This window comes from Castor canadensis, chromosome 12 (genome assembly GCF_047511655.1).
Source record: "Castor canadensis chromosome 12, mCasCan1.hap1v2, whole genome shotgun sequence".
NCBI classification, from domain to species: Eukaryota; Metazoa; Chordata; class Mammalia; order Rodentia; family Castoridae; genus Castor; species Castor canadensis.
This window is the reverse complement of record NC_133397.1, coordinates 109,501,486-109,521,928: the sequence shown is the minus strand read 5'-3', so window position 1 is coordinate 109,521,928 and position 20,443 is coordinate 109,501,486. Positions and strand designations below refer to the sequence as shown.

The 20,443-nt window shown below is 45.3% G+C and overlaps 2 protein-coding genes across 3 annotated transcripts in view; both read left to right on the top strand.

The window, feature by feature from the left end:
* Hipk1 (homeodomain interacting protein kinase 1) overlaps window positions 1–11,054 on the top strand; it is a 60,081-nt gene extending 49,027 nt beyond the window's left edge. For both annotated transcript variants that reach the window (XM_074050711.1, XM_020166341.2), the window contains exons 12-16: window positions 347–529; window positions 1,115–1,321; window positions 3,251–3,489; window positions 5,120–5,250; window positions 6,299–11,054. In XM_074050711.1, coding sequence (XP_073906812.1) covers window positions 347–529; window positions 1,115–1,321; window positions 3,251–3,489; window positions 5,120–5,250; window positions 6,299–6,787 — 1,249 coding nt within the window. In that variant the 3' untranslated portion in view covers window positions 6,788–11,054. The remainder of the gene's footprint in view (window positions 1–346; window positions 530–1,114; window positions 1,322–3,250; window positions 3,490–5,119; window positions 5,251–6,298) is intronic.
* Window positions 11,055–12,425: 1,371 nt separating this feature from the next.
* On the top strand, window positions 12,426–15,319 carry Olfml3 (olfactomedin like 3). The gene is made up of 3 exons (XM_020166336.2): window positions 12,426–12,609; window positions 13,305–13,590; window positions 14,020–15,319. Exons 1-3 carry the CDS (start codon window positions 12,499–12,501, stop codon window positions 14,838–14,840), a joined length of 1,218 nt encoding a protein of 405 aa, XP_020021925.2. The 5' UTR covers window positions 12,426–12,498; the 3' UTR covers window positions 14,841–15,319.
* Window positions 15,320–20,443: the final 5,124 nt, after the last annotated feature.

The following is a 20,443-nucleotide window of genomic DNA, read 5'->3' as shown; positions in this document are numbered from 1 at the left end:
TAGAGTGGCAGCATTTGATAATATGGAAAGACTAGGAAGAAAATAAAGGAAAATTTATCTCTATTTGAAATCCTTTAAGAAAATAACTTGTATCAGGCTAGGAGAAGAGGTTATAGGAAAACTTTGAATGGAGGAAAACCAATAGGCTCTAGGGTGAGAAATCATTTTTTAAAAGTCTGAAGTGACTAGAAAGGATATAGTGAGATCCTGAAGCCTTATAATCCAGGTGCTTGACTTTGAAAACAAAACACAGATGTATTTAGTTGTCTTAATTGCTTTTAATACCTGTTTGGTCCTGATTTTCCAGTGGTTTGGTATTCACTCTTTGTTTCTTCTGTTGGCACAGGAACGCCCACTCTCATGGCAACCAGTACAGTACGATCATGCAGCAGCCTTCCTTGCTCACTAACCATGTGACCTTGGCCACTGCTCAGCCCCTGAATGTTGGTGTTGCCCATGTTGTCAGACAACAGCAATCCAGTTCCCTCCCTTCAAAGAAGAATAAGCAGTCAGCTCCAGTCTCTTCCAAGTAAGTCTTTGTCACAGCTGATGGTTAAAACTATGCCAGTTTTTAGGGCTGGGGCTGTAGCTCAGTGGTAGAGCACTTGCTAGCACGTACAAGGCCCTGAGTTTGATCCCTAGCACCACAAGAAAACAAGCAATCAACAAAACTGTGCCAGTTTGAGCGATATGTTGCTCAGTATTTGGAGTGTTCTGGTATAGATGCTTTTGGTTTGAGTCAGCAAGTACCTGCTGGATTGAGCAAGTGCTAGCTTCTCTTCTCATCTGGGCTTGTACACCAGGCATGTCCTGGTTAAGAGCATCCCTTTTCTCTGCTCCCACTTGGAACTTTGATGTTTTTATTTTCCTGTCCACTTTACAGAATGTTACATGTAAAGGGCACACAAACATAAACTTTCTTTTATATTTTGCTGTTCTGTCCCTGGAAACTCTAGCCATAGTAGTTTACTTTTCATTAGAACTTTTATAGTTAGCTAACTTAATAGTTAGGTAAAAAGGAATCAACAAGCAAACCAGGAAGCAGGCTAGGGAAAAACTATGCAATTCTGGGGCTAAGGACTAAACAGTCTTTCCTTATGACCTTTTCCTACAGATCCTCTCTGGATGTTCTGCCTTCCCAAGTCTATTCTTTGGTTGGGAGCAGTCCTGTTCGCGCCACATCGTCTTATAATTCCCTCGTCCCTGTCCAAGATCAGCATCAGCCAATCATCATTCCAGATACTCCCAGCCCTCCTGTGAGTGTCATCACTATTCGAAGTGACACTGATGAGGAAGAGGACAACAAATACAAGCCCAATAGGTAAGACAGGTGAATGGGTATCTGGTTCTGCTGGTCTTTGTTGACTTCAGAAGAGTGCAGTTTTGACACTGGAAACAAAAAGGACAGGACAAAAAAGATACTTTGGAAGCATGGCCTTGGATAAGGGAGCCAAAACAACCAAGTTCCCATAACTGAGTCTTATTATGTTTTCTGTAATGTGATACATACTCATCGATTGAATTAGTCTTGTAGATACATTAGAGAGCATTATATGAAGTTGATAGGCTGCTCTGATTTGGAACATGCTATACTACAGACATGATCCTTGCCTTCAAGGAGGCTTATAATCTGAAAACAAGATACCATAACAAAAATTTATGAACAGCAGTTAATTGGAATGAGTAGGTAAATAAAGGATTATTTGGAACTCATACAATTTCTTAATCTGAACAGGCTGCCTTAGAAGAGGTAGAACTTTAAGTAGGACTGCTTTCTTTTTTCCCCCTGCTATATACTCTGAAAGCTGAAGAATTTAAATATCAGATTATTTGCTCTTATTTACACCTTAGTTCAAGTCCTTAACTAAGAGATTTACTAAGCAAGAGTGGGTAAATTTAAGAACCTTGATACACACCTCTCTGTGTGAGCAGAGTCAGTTGACTTGAGTGTTCTATGTTGTATTCTTCATTGGGCTTTTGGACAAGAGTTAGGCATAAAGTAACACAACTGTTCACCTCGGAAGGTATGATTCACGCATAAAAGTAAATTTGAGGGCTTTGCAGAGTCATATATAAGTAAACTTAAATGAACTTAAAAATGGAAATTTAGAAGGGATTTATAGAGCCTGTTAGTTCAGAAGGGCTGTTTGTAACATGGCAGGTTTGAAACCAAGTTTTCAAAGTGTTCATTGAATTGAATTGATTTTGGAAGAAAAAAGTAAGCCTTCTAGTAAAGGAAAGTGGCACAGTGGTGGTAGAAATTATGTATGAAGTATAACCAGCATGACTGCTTTTACTGGAGCCAATTCTATTAAAATATAAGGAAAAGCTGAAATTAATAAGGTGGGCGTCAGTGAAGGAACCTTTTTAAAATATATGCTAAGTCAAGCATGGTGGCACACACTTATAATCCCAGCATTCAGGAGGCAGAGACAGGAGGCTTGTAAGTTCAAGGCCATCTTATGCTATGTAATGAGACCCTGTCTCAAAACCAAAGCATATGGTGAGAAGTTTGATTAAAAATAGTAGTCCTAGCTATTTGGGAGGCAGAGATCAGGAGGATTACAGTTTGAGGCCAGCCTGGACAAAGAAAGTAAGGTTGCTTCTTAACTAATAGTTGGTTGGGATGGTATGGGCTTGTTGGTCCCAGCTGGGTGAGAAGCATAAATAGGATTGTGGTCCAGGTAGGCCTAGGTATAAACAGAAGGCCATATTTGAAAAATTACTGAAGGAAAAAAGGGCTGGGCATGACTCAAGCGGTAGAGCACCTGCCTAGCAAGTGCAAAGCCCCTAGTTCAAACTCTAGTACCGTAAGGCAAAAAAAAGGAGCCATTTATCATCTAGAGAGGTAATAGGAAAAAAAATGCTGTTCTAAGAATATTGAAGTAACTGTGAATGAGAATGGCTAAGAGGTAACATGGAGTAGGTATGAACTCTGGAGTCATTCTGCCCCAGGTCTGAGTCCTGTGTTTACCATCTATTCTTTGGGTGACCTTGGCTAAGTTCCTTTATTCTGTATGCCTCATCTGCAAAATAGGGATGATGATACCTACTTTCTAGGACTGTTGTACAGATTCGGTGATGTGTGCATAGAGTGTAAGGATAGTCCTGACACAATAAACACACACTCGCTGCTCCTTCTGTTAGCAGCATTATTGTCATTATCATACCATCACTGTTAGGATGAATCAGAAACCATAAAGCACACTGCTTAAAAGGTCAGTTGGATTTTCATGTGCTCTCTCCTCAGCTCTGGCCTGAAGCCGAGGTCTAATGTCATCAGTTATGTTACTGTCAATGATTCTCCAGACTCTGACTCTTCCTTGAGCAGCCCATATTCCACTGATACGATGAGTGCTCTCCGGGGCAATAGCGGACCACTTGTGGAGGGGCCGGGCAGAGTGGCGGATGGCACCGGCACCCGCACCATCATTGTGCCTCCACTGAAAACTCAACTTGGTGACTGCACTGTAGCAACCCAGGCCTCAGGTAAGGGGGGTCTTCACGGTCAGAGTCGAGTTTCCCTTTCACTTGTACATGCTTCATGTTTTGCTGTCTTATGCTTAGGCCAGTTGTTGGGACCAGTAGCATGGATAAGGGTACGAAATTCAGAAGTCAGTTTCTTGTGATGTGAAATCAGGTTTGGTTTTTTTTTTTTTTGTCATCAGTTTATCTTTTTAGATAATTTCGCTTAGATTAATATAAAAGCAAAATCATATCCGGTGTCAGCATAGGGTCTCAGATATGGTCACTGCTGGTGGAAGAAAGTGGACAAGTCGTGCTGGACAGTAGGAGGAATTAGCAGCAGTTAACTTTACCACAGGGGATCTGAAGCTGACGGTCTAGAAGAGGACAGGACTTGATAATATTAAAATGACTACAGAAGTGTTGGGGAAAACAAAATGCCCTTTAAATTTCTTTTTCTCGTTTAATGTAGCAGTGATACCTTTGTTGGTATCACTAATCACCTCCATCTTCTTGCCCTGTTGGACGCTGGGCTTGGGCTCCCTGATTAGGTTATTTATTCTGTTTGTTGGGTAATACTAGTTGTAGTAACAAATCCCAAATATCCTTGACTTAAAATAGTAGAACTTCACTTTTTACTCTTAGGTCCTCCCAGTACAAGTGCTCCTGGTTAGTAGGTCTGTAGCGAGTTAAGGACCAGAGCCATGAAATCCTCAGCATCTAGTCAAGGAGAAAGAAAGAAAGTTGGGGGAAGGTAAACATCCTTTCTTAACCTCTTTACCCTGGAAATAGCATAGCTCACGTGGTCCCACCTAGATGTAAAGGGTTCCAGGAAATGTAGTCCCATCTAGGCAGCTGCATTCCAATGGTGGCTTTACACAAGGAAGGGACTGGTGAGTTTTTGGTGTCAGTCAGTATAGCAGCCTGTGTTGTACTTGTAATGTTGTAGATGGGTGATGTTACTGCCATAGGCATAAACAGGATTCTAATTTGAGGGTATTTGTTAAGCCTCAGTGTGGTTTTCCTCCTTAGAAGTAGCCAACTGTCCCATTGCAGACAAGGTAGAGCATCAGGATGCTGGCCTTCTGAATATAATTAGTAGGTCTCCTGTCCACTCTTGGGTCCAGAGAGCTACAGGTAATTTCACAAGTCACTCAATATATGTTGTTAATTTCCTACTGGGAACACAAAAGAAAGCAAAATTTTGTATTCAACAGTCTTATAACTGCTTAGAATTTAAATATAGTAAGTACCAAACAAGATAGTATCTTGCCTTTCTTTAAACCGTTTTGACATTTAAGTATCCTAAGAGTTACCAGCAGCTTCTTGATTCCACATTGTCATTTCTGTTTAACCTCTCCATACAAAAACCGTAGGCTCCTTGAGGATAGGGACTATGTTTTACTTGGGTTTGTATTTCCAGTGATTCCTTGTATGTAACAGAAGTGTAGATATTATTTACCAAAGTAACCATTTGAGGATCCTTTGTGGAGCTTTGTGGCAAGCAGAAATGGATATTGAAGTTTCTGTTCTTCTGGAATAAGTGTAATCAAGGAAGTAAGATATACTTGCAACCTTAACGCTTGCAGACTGCCTACCAGTGTGATGCCATCTGAGGTTAGCTCAGTGATTCTAAGCTCTGACCCCTTTTCAGGTCTGCTAAGCAGTAAGACCAAGCCAGTGGCCTCAGTGAGTGGGCAGTCCTCTGGATGCTGTATCACCCCCACAGGGTACCGAGCTCAGCGCGGGGGAACCAGCACAGCACAGCCACTCAACCTTAGCCAGGTAAGCGCTAGGGTCTGCTGCCTTCTGTTTGAGTTTTCCCCTGTTGTCTCTGGAGAACCCTGCTTCTGGCTGGACTGATGAATAAAGCCAAATGAAGCACCTTTTGTGTCTAACAATTTGGTATTCTATGCTGCATCATGTCTGCATGTGCTGTGTCTCTTCATTTGATCTGTGAGTGTTTGTGATGTACATTCCAGGTTTTCCACTAGACCATCCTAGTGTAGCCTGGATAGAGATGTCTGGAATTTAGAAAGAGCCTAGGATGCTTTAGTCATGCCTGGTTCTGTACCACCATATGCTTCAAGACCAGACTGTCTTCCTTTATCTCCAGGCTCTAAATCACCCGAACCTCACACTGTTTACCTGTGTCAAGAGACAGGGCTTGCTTTTTGGCCACTTAAATGAGCTGGTTCTAATCCTAACCTGCTCTGAGAGTCTGAGATTTGTCCTCCTGCCCCTGCCATGGGATCCTCTGATAGGGTAGCAAGGGTCACTTTATTCCATTTGTGTTCACTGTTTTTCTCAGCAAAAACTCTGGTGCTTATAGGATGTCTATCAGAAGTGAGAAAGTGTCAATATGAGGGTGTAACTGTGTGTCAGAGAGAGAAGAGATGCATGCAAGTGCAAATGTAAGTTTGAGTTAGCTCATGAGTTTTGGGCTCACATTTCCAGAGGGATATGAAGAACTTAGAGGAGAGCAAAGGAAAACAATGGCAGGAAAAAAAGGTTATGGAAAAGTAATAATCACTGATTCCAGGATAGGGTGAGTTAACAGATACTAACTTGCAGAAGTAAGTAACCCTATGAACTCTTGATTCTCCCCCTTCCTCTGTCATACTTAAGAGCAAACTGCTACTATCTGCGCTATTCTGCCAAGAGGCAGAAGATGGGTGACTGACTTCGGACAGCATTTATTGCCAGTCTGGGAGATACTCGTTCTGAGAAAGTCCAGAAACAATACATGTCAGAACCTTGTCTCTTTACTTGGCCATCGGTGCCTTAAACTGAGTGATCTCAAGATTCCTCATTTCCTTCTTCTTCCTTCCAGAACCAGCAGTCATCATCAGCTCCAACTTCGCAGGAAAGAAGCAACAACCCTGCTCCCCGCAGGCAGCAGGCCTTTGTGGCCCCTCTCTCCCAAGCCCCCTACGCCTTCCAGCACAGCAGCCCACTGCACTCGACAGGGCACCCACACCTGGCCCCAGCCCCTGCTCACCTGCCAAGCCAGCCTCATCTGTATACATATGCTGCCCCCACTTCTGCTGCTGCATTGGGCTCCACCAGCTCCATTGCTCATCTTTTCTCCCCGCAGGGCTCCTCGAGGCATGCTGCAGCCTATACCACCCACCCTAGCACTCTGGTGCACCAGGTCCCTGTCAGTGTTGGGCCTAGCCTTCTCACTTCTGCCAGTGTGGCCCCTGCTCAGTACCAACACCAGTTTGCCACTCAGTCCTATATTGGGTCTTCCCGAGGCTCAACAATTTTCACTGGATACCCGCTGAGTCCTACCAAGATCAGCCAGTATTCTTATTTGTAGTTGGTGAGCACGAAGAAGGAGGGTTCGTGGCAGCCTGCTCCTGGCCCTGAGTTCTTAGTAGTGGGCAATGGCGAGTGCCTCTTCCCTTCTCTTGAACTCCTTAGCCAGCAACTCGTTCTGCAGGGGCCCATTGAAGCAGAGGGCTTTTCTCTGGGACGGGGAACCTGTCTCAGTGTTGACTGCATTCTTGTGGTCTCCCAAAGTCTGCCCGATTTTTTAATTCTTTATTTTTGGGACAGCATTTTTGGTATTCAGAAGAGCTCAGAAGCCCATCTTCTGCAGTTATCAAGGAAGAGAGATCATTCTCAAGTTACCCTTTGAAAAATATTTTGTCTCTCTGACTTGGTTTCTATAAATGCTTTTAAAAATGAGTGAAGCCCCTCTTTATTTAACTTTGTGTTGTTGTGATAGCTGGTCAGAGGGAAAATGCCGATAGAAGGATCTGAAATCTGGTAACAAGTGAGAGAAGAAAAATCATTATTTTTGTTTGCTTAAAAATCCAGACTTATTTGCCTATTTTATTTTCAAAGCAGCTTATGCAAATCTGTATTCTACTATCAGGCATTTCTCCTCAAATGTTTATCTTTGTTTATGGGACATTTCACCTTAAAGTGCTTTTGTTTTATTTCCATGTTGCATTATACTTAATGGGCAGTTGTGTTTATTTTTCGCAAAACTGGTTAAGTATTGAGATATTTCTCACTTGCTCCTATGTTCATTACAAAGTGGTGTTACCAAGGCAGCTCACCATTTCCTGGTAACTCAAAGGTGTGTGAGAATCTGGGCCTAGCCAAGAAACCACCAGGTGTTCTTTTTTAAATTAAGCACCATGAATTCTTTTAAAAATTATTTTTAAAAAGACCTTCTTTCTCTGATCCAAATTAAATTTTATTGTTAGAAAAGCCACTAAGGTAGTCATGACTGTGTTGTAGGTGTTCTATATGCAAAATCTCTTTCTACTGTGGGATACTGGTACTGATGAGCTCTGCCTAAAGATTGCTATGAATTTTCAATAACTCATCTCTATATTTTCTTCATCTTCCTCATCTGTTTTATGTGATTTATTTGGGGAGAAAGCTAAAGAATCTGATATCAGATAAGAACGTTGTTGTGTATAGCTTTTATACTTTAAAGTAGCTTCCTTTGTATGCCAGCAGCAAATTGAATGCTCTCTTATTAAGACTTATATAATAAGTGCATGTAGGAATTGCAAAGAATATTTTAAAAGTTTATTACTGAATTTAAAAATATTTTAGAAGTTTTGTAATGGTGGTGTTTTAATATTTTGCATAATTAAATGTGTACATATTGATTAGAAAATATAACAAGCAATTTTTCCTGCTAACCCAAAATGTTATTTGTAATCAAATGTGTAGTGATTACACTTGAATTGTGTATTTAGTGTGTATCTGATCCTCCAGTGTTACCCCGGAGATGGAATTAATGTCTCCATTGTATTTAAACCAAAATGAGCTGATACTTGTTGGGATGTGTGTGAACTAATTGCATTTCTATTAGAGCATATTACTATAGTGGTGAGTGAGCAGGGGCATTGCCTGCAAGGAGAGGAGACCCTTGGAATTGTTTTGCACAGGTGTGTCTGGTGAGGATTGTTCAGTGTGTCTTTCCTTCCCTTCCTCCTCCCTTCCCTTATTGTAGTGCCTTATATGATGATGTAGTGGTTAATTCTAGAGTTTACAGTGAGCTTGCCTTAGGATGGACCAGCAAGCCCCGGTGTACACTAGCTGTCACCAGGATTTATCAGAACAGGATTAGTTACCGTGTTGTGTAAGTGCATTGTTCTCAGTTTCCCTGCTGACATAGGAAAATAAAAACAGCAGCTTTTCTTCTTTACCGCCACTTCTACCCCTTTCCATTTTGGATTCTCAGCTGAGTTCTCACAGAAGCATTTTCCCCATGTGGCTCTCTCACTGCTACCTTGCTTCTGTGAGAATTCAGGAAGCAGGTGAGATGAGTCAAGCCAATATTAAATATGCATTTCTAAAAAATATGTGCAATCTAGAAAGAGATCTTTTTTTCCCTTTTCCCATGTGGTAGTCCTTCCTGCAGGTAGTTGACATTGCTAGTAAAATATTTGCTTGTTGAAAAAAAGAAATAAAAAACATGTAACAGATGTGTAATTTATACCAAAGAGCCTGTTGTATTGCTTACCGTGTCCCCATACAATAAGGAGGAGCTTTGTAGTGCTGCTGGTGACAAGAAACTCACAGAAAGGTTTCTTAATCAGTGAAGAATATTAAGAAGGAACCACAGCCTGTGGAGTCATTGAGGCTTTTGAGGTTTCTTTGTAAAAACTTGTATATTCTTGGGGCCCTTCAAGCTGTGAAATTGTCCTAGAACTCTCAGCTCCTCCACGGATCTGGGTCAAGTAGCAGGTACTGAGGAATGGGACATTCCTGCCTATAAAGGATTTGGGGGAAGAAGGATAACCCTAAGATACAGATGTGGTCCATCCGAATTGAAACTTGCATTTGAGGGGTAATTCTAGGACCGGTTCTGTGTAGAGATGGTGTCTAGGAGGTGCAGGATGGAGACGGGAGATTTCATGGAGCCCGGGCAGCAAGCTCTGTGCCGGGTTGAACACCGAGGAGCTGTCGAAGTTTTTGGAGTTTCCTCAGCGCGGGGAGTAAGGGCTTCCAGAACGGGGCCCACCAGGAACATGTGTCTTCGGAGTTTCTTTTCTGTCATTATATTAAGTTATGTGTTCAGCACTCTGTGGTTAGGACAGCCAAGCAATTTGTATAGCGTGTGGCTGGTGTTACACAGCTTTCTGTAAGTGTGTGAGCTTTGTGTCGCCTTTTTGCTAAGCACGTTGTTTGTCTTGTTTAAATGCAGGTCTAGTTTCTAGTTTCTGACAAAACATCTTTTGTTCCTTATCTTTCTTTCCTCTACAAGGGACAGGTTTTGTTGTTTTTGTAAGAAATGAGATGCAGGGAAACAAACAAACAAACAACCCCACCCCATCCCCTCATCCAATTCGTGATGTCATTTAAGATCGGAGTCTGGAGTCCACGTGGAAGATAATGCCCAGGAGCTTGTCTATTGTGTGTGGCTTCAAAACTTTAGAGATTTTCAGTCTTAGTCTGCACATTGGCATTTCAGATTTATCAGGATGAAAATCCACCTGGTCTGCTGAATGTGGATCTGCTTGATGTGGCTTTGGTTCTATCCCTGGAGCTTAGCGCTGCTGGCTGTCATGGTGTGGGGAAGGCCGGTGAATGTAGTGTGCAGCTGGCCTGGGTCAGCATGGCCTGACCTCAGACTAGCTGAAGGCCTTCCGTCCTCTCTGAGAACTTGCACTTCCAGCTTCTCCCTGTCTAGGTGAGAGAAGAAGTGAGGAAGAGTTAAGTCTAACCATCCAGTCTCATTGGGACACTTGAGCACTCCAGGGTTTTTAAAGCTCCCAGGAGATGGCACCACCATCCGGGTCCAGCTGAAATGCGAACCCCAGGAGTAAGAACTGCATCTCAAACCACTCTGGCCGTTCTGAGCCTGCCTTTGTGGTGTGCATCCATTTTCTTCCACTAGAGGGACTGAGCTTGACTGCCCTCAGCCAGGCAAGCACAGGGGTGGGCTTCACTCACCACGACAGGCAGAAGTCCACTAGTTGAGATGGTTGTTTTTAGACTAGGAAATGAGATTGCTTCTCAGTGACAGGAATGGCCCGGGCTTGCTTCTTTTTTTTTTTTTTTTTTTTTTAAACTGATGGATGGTGCAGCATGTCTACATGGTTGTTTGTTGCTAAACTTTATATAATGTGTGGTTTCAATTCAGCTTGAAAAATAATCTCACTCCATGTAGCAGTACATTATATGTACATTATATGTAATGTTAGTATTTCTGCTTTGAATCCTTGATATTGCAATGGAATTCCTACTTTATTAAATGTATTTGATATGCTAGTTATTGTGTGTGATTTAAATTTCTTTTGCTTTCTCCCTTTTCTGGTGTGTGCTTCCTTTACAACAAGCCTCTAGAAACAGATAGTTTCTGAGAATCACTGAGCTATGTTTGTAATGCAGATGTACTTAGGGAGTATGTAAAATAATCATTTTAACAAAAGAAATAGATATTTAAAAATTTAATACTAACTATGGGAAAAGGGTCCATTGTGTAAAACATAGTTTATCTTTGGATTCAATGTCTGTCTTTGGTTTTACAAAGTAGCTTGTATTTTCAGTATTTTCTACATAATATGGTAAAATGTAGAGCAATTGCAATGCATCAATAAAATGGGTAAATTTTCTGTTTCATGTGGCTGTTTTTACTTCTGCCTTAGGGGTACAGAGGGATCAACAAATGACACTGCATTTGGACATCAGTAGAGCATTACCAATAATTTCATTCCTGATACAAATCTCCATAATAGGAATAGAGTTTGGTAGAGAATACTTCCCATGAATGGGGTGTCCAAGGCTTTAACTGTAGATCATTTTTGCTCCTTTGAAAGAAGTAGGTAAGCTGCTTCTGAGATAAGCTGATTAAACTTTGTTTCCTACCATATCTCAACATCTGAAGTTGGAAGGAAAATGAGAGTCACCACAGGAAGATGTTACTCTTTCCCTTCTTTGTGGCTACACTATTACAAGTGTGGTCCTTTTTTAGAGCAAAAGTCCCTCGATCAATTTCTCTTAATTCTAAAGTGAGTAAAATTTCTCCTGATAAATAAATAGAGATTTGTCTCTATCAGCCATTGCAGGTTTCTAAATAAATGCTATATTTGCTTGATTTCTTTTGACACTGCCTGTATCCCGCCAAACCTACCTTGCAATGACCAATTCATTTGGGTTCCTATAGCCTTGGTTGGGATATAGAAATGAGTAACACTTAATATCCTTTTGAACTCTAACCAAGAGAAATGCTCAGTAGTGTGCTCTCTCCTAATAGGAAGGGTCAGGATATATTTATTTTCCTTTAGACTGCAACATATTTTTCAGACTCTCCCCTCCCCTAAATCAATGAATGCAAATTAGCGTGGATCCACTGAACCACTCATGGTTTTGGTAAGAGAATATACCTATTAATTCAACCCACTTGGTTTGTTTGTGGACATTTTCCAGAGGGGTGAAGTTTAAGCCTTGGTTTACTCATGAGCGATGGCACCCAGTGCTCAGCACAAGATGGCACCAGTGAGCTATAGAAGTTTAACTTTCCTTTGGCTTTTTTTTTCCCACCTCCTCCCCTCAAAACTCATCTCCCTTGCTTCCAGCATCACTGAACAAGGCAGAAAATCCATTCTGCTTTTGCTGGAGAAGGGAAGAATTAACGAAGATGTCATCTGTGTACAAAGTCAGCACTGAGAACTTTCCTGAAACACAAGAATGGAGTTTACTGTAGAGTTTTCTTTGTGGTCTCTGTCTCTGCAGCTTGCCCCTTCTCTTGTGTGACTGCCCAGTAGGCCATTGCTTGGGGATTACCATCGTTTTCCCCTTCGGAGGAGCCCACTGCCTAGGCTGGAGGTGGTTAAGGCTTCTGGCTGCTGTGCATGGGCAGCCATCTGTGTTTGATCAGTCCTGGCGGGAAGGAGGGGTGGGGGTTGTAAAGAGACTGTGAAAGCATTCCAGAGTAGTGAGAGAGACCCAGAGATCAGAAAGAGAAGGCCCCGCCCCCACCCCGCCTCCCAGGCTCCCGCAGGCTGAGGGGAAGAGGCCGGGTGCACACTCCTACTCTGGCCCCACTTCCAGGCTGCCATGGGGCCCAGCGCGCCTCTCCTTTTGTTCCTTTTGTTGTGGTCCGGACCCCTTCGAGGACAGCAGCACCACCTTGTGGAGTACATGGAACGCCGACTAGCTGCCCTGGAGGTGAGGGACTTCTCTCTCTTCTAGTCCAGCCTGGGAGGATTCCACATCTATTGGTTCAACTGGTTTATCCGGATTCTGGGGCTGTAAGAGCCTACAGAAAATTCTGCCTTTTAACAGTGAGGATCCTCAAAATTCCAAGTCTTCCTCTTTCTCCATGTACAGCAATTCCTAAGCAAATAGATCTTTGCGCGTTAGCCCTGGGGTTAGGTGGAATAAGTGGACAAGGTCGAAGTAAGGGCCAAGATTGTGGGGTTCTATCCCAGGAACTGATTATTCTGTGGAAGCTGGAGTTTCCCAGGGAATGTGCAACTTCCTCCTCCCCCCACCCCCATTTTTTTTTTCTTCACACTTTGAAGTCCTTAGCATCTTAATTCCTAAGGGGAGAATTGTATAATGAAGCAGAGATCTCCTTCCCATCCTCCACTTAGACCTCCCTGGAGGCCCAGATGACTGACTGACTCATTGATCCAGGTCAGAGACGATACAGGCTGAAGGACTCCAGCCTAGGTGAATCTGAGCTGGGCTCCTTGCACACTTAGCACCTCTGAACCCTGATTTTCTTTGCTGTGGGAGCGGAAGGGAAGTTGAAGCCTAGCAGAGTTTGCTCCCATTCCTCACTCCCTGGCCGGGCCTCTCCCTGCTTGGGAGTTGCAACCCTGCAGCCTGCTCTCCTTCCTGATCCCCCATCCCTTCAGGAACGGCTGGCCCAGTGCCAGGACTGGAGTAGTCGCCATGCTGCTGAGCTACGGGACTTCAAGAACAAGATGCTGCCACTGCTGGAGGTGGCAGAGAAGGAGCGGGAGGCGCTCAGAACTGAGGCTGACACCATCTCAGGCAGAGTGGACCGTCTTGAGCGAGAGGTGGATTATCTGGAGACCCAGAACCCAGCTCTATCCTGTGTACAGCTTGATGAGAAGGTGACAGGAGGCCCTGGGACCAAAGGCAAGGGCCGGAGAAATGAGAAGTATGATATGGTGACAGGTAAGTGACCTCAAAGCAGGCCTCTCATACTCTTGGGACCTGTAGCCTGCCTTTATTTATTTTTCCTCTATGTCACAGGCCTCGGTGGCTCTATCTTTTAGCATCTATTTTCGATAAATCTGTAACGACAAGTCCATTAAGAAGGGGTTCTGGGGCTCGAAATGTGACTCAGTGGTAAAGAGCTTCCTGGATGTGGAAGACCCTGGGTTCGATTCCTAGTATTGAAAGAAAAAAAGAGTTTCTAGGGGACCAGGCCTCACTGGTGCCTTTTCTCTCTCCACCTTCCATAAGAGTGGAAGCATCACCCATAGGGCAGATTCCCACAGTTGTCACCAGTTGTCACCATAGTCCACTCTGGGGAGTTCCTGCTGCTGGCATCTAACTCTTACCTCTGTTTTCTTTTCCCTTGCTCCTCTCCTGCTCCACCAGACTGCGGCTACACAATCTCTCAGGTGAGATCAATGAAGATCCTGAAGCGATTTGGTGGCCCAGCTGGTCTATGGACCAAGGATCCACTGGGGTCAGCAGAGAAGATCTATGTGTTAGATGGGACACAGAATGACACAGCCTTTGTCTTCCCAAGGCTGCGTGACTTCACTCTTGCCATGGCTGCCCGGAAAGCTTCCCGAGTCCGGGTGCCCTTCCCCTGGGTGGGCACAGGACAGTTGGTGTATGGTGGCTTCCTTTATTATGCCCGGAGGCCTCCCGGAGGACCTGGAGGGGGTGGTGAGTTGGAGAATACTTTGCAGCTCATCAAATTCCACCTGGCAAACCGAACGGTGGTGGACAGCTCAGTGTTCCCTGCAGAGAGGTTGATTCCCCCCTATGGGCTGACAACCGACACGTACATCGACCTGGCAGCTGATGAGGAAGGACTTTGGGCTGTCTATGCCACCCTCGAGGATGACAGGCACTTGTGTCTGGCCAAGTTAGATCCACAGACACTGGACACAGAGCAGCAGTGGGACACACCGTGTCCCAGAGAGAATGCCGAGGCTGCCTTTGTCATCTGTGGGACTCTGTATGTCGTCTATAACACCCGTCCTGCTAGTCGTGCCCGCATCCAGTGCTCCTTTGATGCCAGTGGTACCCTGGCCCCTGAGCAGGCAGCACTCTCTTATTTTCCCCGCCGATATGGTGCCCATGCCAGCCTCCGCTATAACCCTCGAGAGCGCCAGCTGTATGCGTGGGATGACGGCTACCAGATCGTCTATAAGCTGGAGATGAGGAAAAAAGAGGAGGAAGTTTGAAAAGTTAGCCTTGTTTTTTTTTTTTTTTTTGACTCTCTTTTATCCTATACATTTATCTCCCTACTAGACTTCCTGTTCCTCATTCTTCAAATGTAGGCAAATGTTGGCTCAAATCCCTTATTTTTTTTTTTTTTTAGCCAGTGGTAACCAAATTCTCATACCCTTTGTTTCACATGGATCTTCAGATCTTGTGTAATCTCTTTAGAGCTAAAACAGTAAAAACCTTAAGTGTTCACTCCTTTCCTGCCTCACGTCCTCAAGTTTGAGGCCCAGAACACCCAGATCCAGAGCTCTGACCCTCAAATGGGTGCAAACCCCAAGCACAGGTGACAGAATTCTTGCCCCCAGTATGCTCCAGGAGAGAGGAACAGGAAACAACTGCCCTCTCCCTACTTCTCCCCTCCACTCTCTGAAAAAAGGGGCTTTCTCTACATCATTTTGTATGGCAGCGTTTTGCATTAAAAGAAAAATCCACTGCTCCTCTCCTGTGTTTGTTTGGGGGTGGCCCTGCTTTTTTATCCTGCCCCTTAGCCACAGGAGGGATTTAGCTGGGCTCTACTGAGGGAGCCAGAACTACTCTAGTTGCAGCTTTCACTGTGAGACACCTGGGGGCGCAGCGGAATCCCACCACTGTCCTGTCCAACACAGCAGCCACCACCAATGGCGCAGAGCCTCTGGGGCCCAGGGACAGGGCTCCCAATTCCAATTCTCAGCAGACACTGAACCAAAAAATGGGTCTTACAAGCTTTGAAGCCAAGTGTGGAAACTGGAGTGCAGCCTACAAATGTTCACAGTGGGAACTTGTGTCACCTCCAAAGTGGGCTCTACCCCCAGCCCAAACCCTCACTCCCACCTCCAGCACCCGTTCTTCTCCATGGTCGGGTTGTGCAATCCTTAGTCTGAACCGCTCTGATTTTCCTGCTGCCACAGTGTCTGCGGTTTGGGCAGGGAGGAGGGGCAGTGACCATCCCAGATGCTGGTCTCACCAGTTCCCCAACATATCCTCAACTTTCCTCTCTCCACCCTCATCCTCCCACCTACCCACCCCAGTCCTGGATGCAGGCTAAAGTCCACCCTAGAGTCCTGGCAACTTAACCCTTTGTGGCCTGGGAACCTGGCCTTGGTCACTGGCCTGAAGAAGGCAGTTTGGGGAAGGCAGCAAGGCAAAGAGGAAAAAAACTCCATGGTTTGAACTCCACAATTTGTACTCCACTGCCTAGAATCTGCCTAGGCTCCCACCCTGGCCTCATCCCAGGTTCAGCACACAGAAGCAAGGCTGGCTGATGGGCAAGTCTTGCTCTGGAGGGACTTTGTGTCTGGCAGCTTGGGAGTCTCTGGGTTTTTACCCTGATGGGGTGTGGGTAGGATACAGTGTTCTCTCCAAAGCACAGCCCTCCTTCCGCCCCAGGATGGGCTGGATCAGTCAGGGTCCTGTGATCCTCCTTTTGTCTTCCTTTCTTCTCTCCCCAGGCAGAGCTGCTCCTGACGTAGGCTGGTGAGGAAGGGGGAAGAAAGGCAGTGCAGCACCTCACAAAGACGCTATTGTAGGGAGCCCATTCAATCCTCTCCTAATGTGTGGCTGGCAACAGTAATCACCGCCTGTCAGCCCACAGAGGGGGCTGCCCACGGAACATCTGGCTCCTTCCAGCACAGGGTGCACAAGAAAGGGGGTGTATAGGAGGAGGGAAGCCTAGAGAGCAATGTCCAGGTGGTGAGGTTCTGGGGCTGTGGTGTACTTACACACGTGTGTATGAGACTACATGTACATTACTGCTCTGTGTGTGAGCCCATGACGTGTGCTTTTCTCCTTCCCAGGGTGATTATATGTAGCTATGTCTGGTGGAAAGCCACTAGAAGGTGGGACCCTGGCTATGGAGTTTTGTTGATATAGGCAGTGGCTTTTTGATGACCCTGACAAGAGTCTGTATGTAAATGACAGTAAGGAACAAGTATATCTGAATCACCTTTTCAGTGCTTTGCCCAATCCATCCCATGAAGACCTGGCCCTTGTGCCTCACACAAGCCTGTGTTTGGCTTTGTGGCATCTTTCTTTGCCAGATTCTTCAATGAGAAAAAGAGAAAGCAGCTGTTTTGTTTTTAAGCTTAAAATTGGAAAAGTTCTTTTCTAAGGAAAAGACTTTTTCTGAAAGGGCAGAAATCTCTGGAGCCTTGTCACTTATTACTTTTTCCTTTTTCTTTTCTTTTTGGCTCCTGAACAATGGCTAGTGCTATTTTAGAAGTGTTTTGGAAGGTGAGTGGAACTGTGTGGGCAGATTCAATGAACTGTCCAAATTCACTAACTAAATTATCTCCTGCTCAAGAACACAGCCTCTATAGTTAAATCTTATCAAAAGCCATCCTGACACTCCTTTCCCAACCTCCCCAGCCCTTCACTTGGCTGAAACAGGTGACAACCCCTGGAGTGTTTGAACAAAAGACAGTGGAAGGCAAAGACCCCGGTAGACAGCAGGGTTAAAAGTCCACAGAGCAGTTCCACATCTGTCTGCAATCTGTGCTGAGGACATCACCAGCCGGGGATGGGCAGGGGGCCTGGCATCAAGAAGCAGGAGAGACTGTGGCAGTGACACACTGTCCTCCAGGTCTTCTGTCTAGCTGAGTCTTTTCCAGCACAAGGGACAGTGGAGAGGGCCCCCTCAAACCTGCACTAGACTCCCAAGTTTCCTGTCCCCTATTCTATGCTCTCCTCTTTGTTCTCAATGTCCTTGCCTCCCTGGTGCTAGTCTTGGCATCTGCCTGCCAGAGAAACCAACCATAGTGCTCATCTGTCTGTTCATTTTAGCCAAGGCCCCTGAACTAGTGTTGTGAGAGCCCCGGATGGTGAGGAGGGAGGGGTCAGAGATGTGAAGAGTGATGTTGATTCAGCTGTTGCTGCCTTCTCTGGGAGGGAGCTCTGGGTTAAGGAGGAATCAGAGCCATTTTCTTCCTCTAGGCTCAGATTAGATCCCTTCCCAGTTCCTGTCCTTGTGCAGGAACCCATTCTCCAAGACTCCTGGAAGTGTCCCCTTCCACTGCTCCCCATTTCTCTACCTGGCTGAGGTCAGTGCTCATTTTGAGAGCTGCTGGGACTGTCCTGGTTTTTCTCCCAGCCTTCAGGATAGGTCTCTAGGGCCTATCTGTGACTGACTTTGCAGCGTTATCCAGAAAAGCCTGCCTATTTTTGCAGCTGGCCCACAGCTGGAGCCTCTGGCCCCTCTGCCCTTCTGTTGCCCTGGCCACCAAGGTTGGTAAGCTCTCCTCCACCTGCTCCTAAACTTCTGCTCTCACAAGGCAGAGAGAGCAAGTAAAAAGGGAAACTCCCAGCCCCTTCTCTCTAGAATTTGGGTTCTGATGATACCTAGGCTGACACTCTCCAGTATACCTGGCATGACTTCTGGGGGTCTACCCCCTCAAATATTCTCTGACAAGAGCCATGCCTCCTCCCATAGCTGTATACAAATAAGATTCCCTTTCCTGGGGACTTAGAATGACAGATCAGAGAAGTTAGGTCCACAAATAAGATTCCCTTTCCTGGGGACTTAGAATGACAGATCAGAGAAGTTAGGTCCATGGAAGAGTTTAGAAGCATCTTTGCTTCTACTGCAAGACACTCAGAAGCAGGGGTGAGAGTGGCTGGTCCTAGCCTGTCTCCAACCATCTCTCTTGGGGTCACAGTACACTCTGCCTCTTGGATTCCACAAGTGCCTGAATTCTTAAAATAGATGAACCCTGGTTTGGGTTTGTCGCCTTTGGTTTTTTTTTTTTTTTGCTCAAGTTTGTATGACTGGGTTTCTGTTTCTTGTAACCTAAAGACTCCTCATCTTCACCTTAGCTTCCCACCCAAAAAAATTACCCCATCCTCTGGGCTGTTGGGATAATAGCCTTGACCCCTGGGAATTCTCCCCCTTGGAATAACCCAGAGGATTAACTGGAATAATGAAAGATTCTGTGCCAGGCCTGCAAATCATCCCGCCTAGGTCTGTCAGTCATGCCTCCTCCATGACACCTTCCAGATACCTTCCAGGTCAGTTATTCTTTCCTGTTCTTGCTCTTTGTTCATGGTGGTTAGGGTCTGGATCTTTTTTTTTTTTTTTTTTCATACTGGGGCTTGAACTCAGGGCCTACACCTTGAGCCACTCCACAAGCCCTTTTTGTGATGGGTTTGTTCCATATAGGGTCTTACAAACTATTTTGCCCAGGCTGGCTTTGAACCGGAATCCTCCTGATCTCTGCCTCCCAAGTAGCTAGGATTACAGGCATGAGCTCAGGTGCCCAGCTAGGGTCTGTATCTTTAATGGCCCCCAAAAGTTATGTGTTGAAGGCTTGGTCCCAACTGATGGTCCTGCTTGGAGGTGGTGGAACCTTTAGGAGGTGGGGTCTAGTGGAGGAAGTAGATCGCTAGGGGCATGTCCTCGAGGGGATATGGGGACCCTGGCCCTTCTCTCTCCTTGCTTTCTGGCCACCGTGAGTTGAGCTACTTTGCTCCTCTGCTTTGCCACAGGACTTCTTGGACTGGAACCTCTGAAACCTTTTCTCCTTTTAAGTTTATTTTCTCATGCATTTTGTCAAAGCTGACTCAAGCAATGGTGATGTCTCTCTAGCAGCGCTGGTGCATGGTGAGCTTGGAGGCAACTTCACATGAGCATGAGCACAAAGCCCGGAATCGGGTGAGCTTGGGATCAGGGTCTCCCTCTGCCATTTACTAAAGCTAATGCCTTATCCATAAAATAATAGCTACAGGGAACTCTTGTGTTTGCCGGTCTATGGGTCCAAGGGTACATGGTTTCCTCATCTGCCAGTGAGGAAAACCGCGCATGCGCAGGATGCGCGCTCAGTGCTGCACTGCGCATGCGTGAGCCATTTCCCCATAAAGAGCCGCTGCCTTGCAGCCAATCTTGAGTCTTCACTTTATCACTTCAATTAAGTTTTATCTTGTTTGAGGGCACCATTTGCTTTTCAGAAGGCAGATTCTCATAAAATGAAGGGCAAGAAAAAGCAAGACCACACGAGTTAAACACAACTGACAGTAACTCAGGACTGATGGAGAGCTTCTCCGCTCCCACTGAGCTGTGTAAGCTGTGTGGGAATTGAAAATTTTCGTTTTTGAAATTTTATTTATTGACTGCATTTGGTCAAAACTGCGTGTAATACATCTGCAAATGAGGCGGGCTTGCTGTACTGAATAGGACCAACCCAGCACGTGAACCCTGCAGTAGTGTGGGCGGTAGTGAGTTGAAGCTGTGACCCTCACCTCCCTCCGAGCCACCCAGGGTCAGGGGCCTTTCTGGTAAGCACCTGTTCATCCTGTGCCCATTCCATGTGTCGCAGAGTATTGTGTCTGGCTCGTCTTTGTGTCCCTTCGCCCAGAGAAGGGGCTTAGAAAATACTTGAGTGATTACATGTCTGCAAGTATTTTGTTCCCCCATTACACAGGAAGCCTTGAGGAGAGGGGCATGTTGTCTCTTAACTCAGGAGTGGCACATTGCCAGCAAGCTGTCAGTGTTCCTGATGGCATTTTCCTAGTCAGCTGACAAAGGCAAGCCACAGATACAAACGGAAAGCTGTGTCCATTCAACTGCAGTGAATGCCAGCCTTCCCACTGGGAT

Excerpts from the sequence above, each read along its gene's own strand:
- Olfml3 (XM_020166336.2), top strand. The coding sequence starts at position 12,499 with ATGGGGCCCAGCGCGCCTCTCCTTTTGTTCCTTTTGTTGTGGTCCGGA. Across the intron at positions 12,610-13,304 it reads GCCGACTAGCTGCCCTGGAG|GAACGGCTGGCCCAGTGCCA; the intron begins GTGAGGGACTTC and ends CCATCCCTTCAG. Across the intron at positions 13,591-14,019 it reads GAAGTATGATATGGTGACAG|ACTGCGGCTACACAATCTCT; the intron begins GTAAGTGACCTC and ends CTGCTCCACCAG.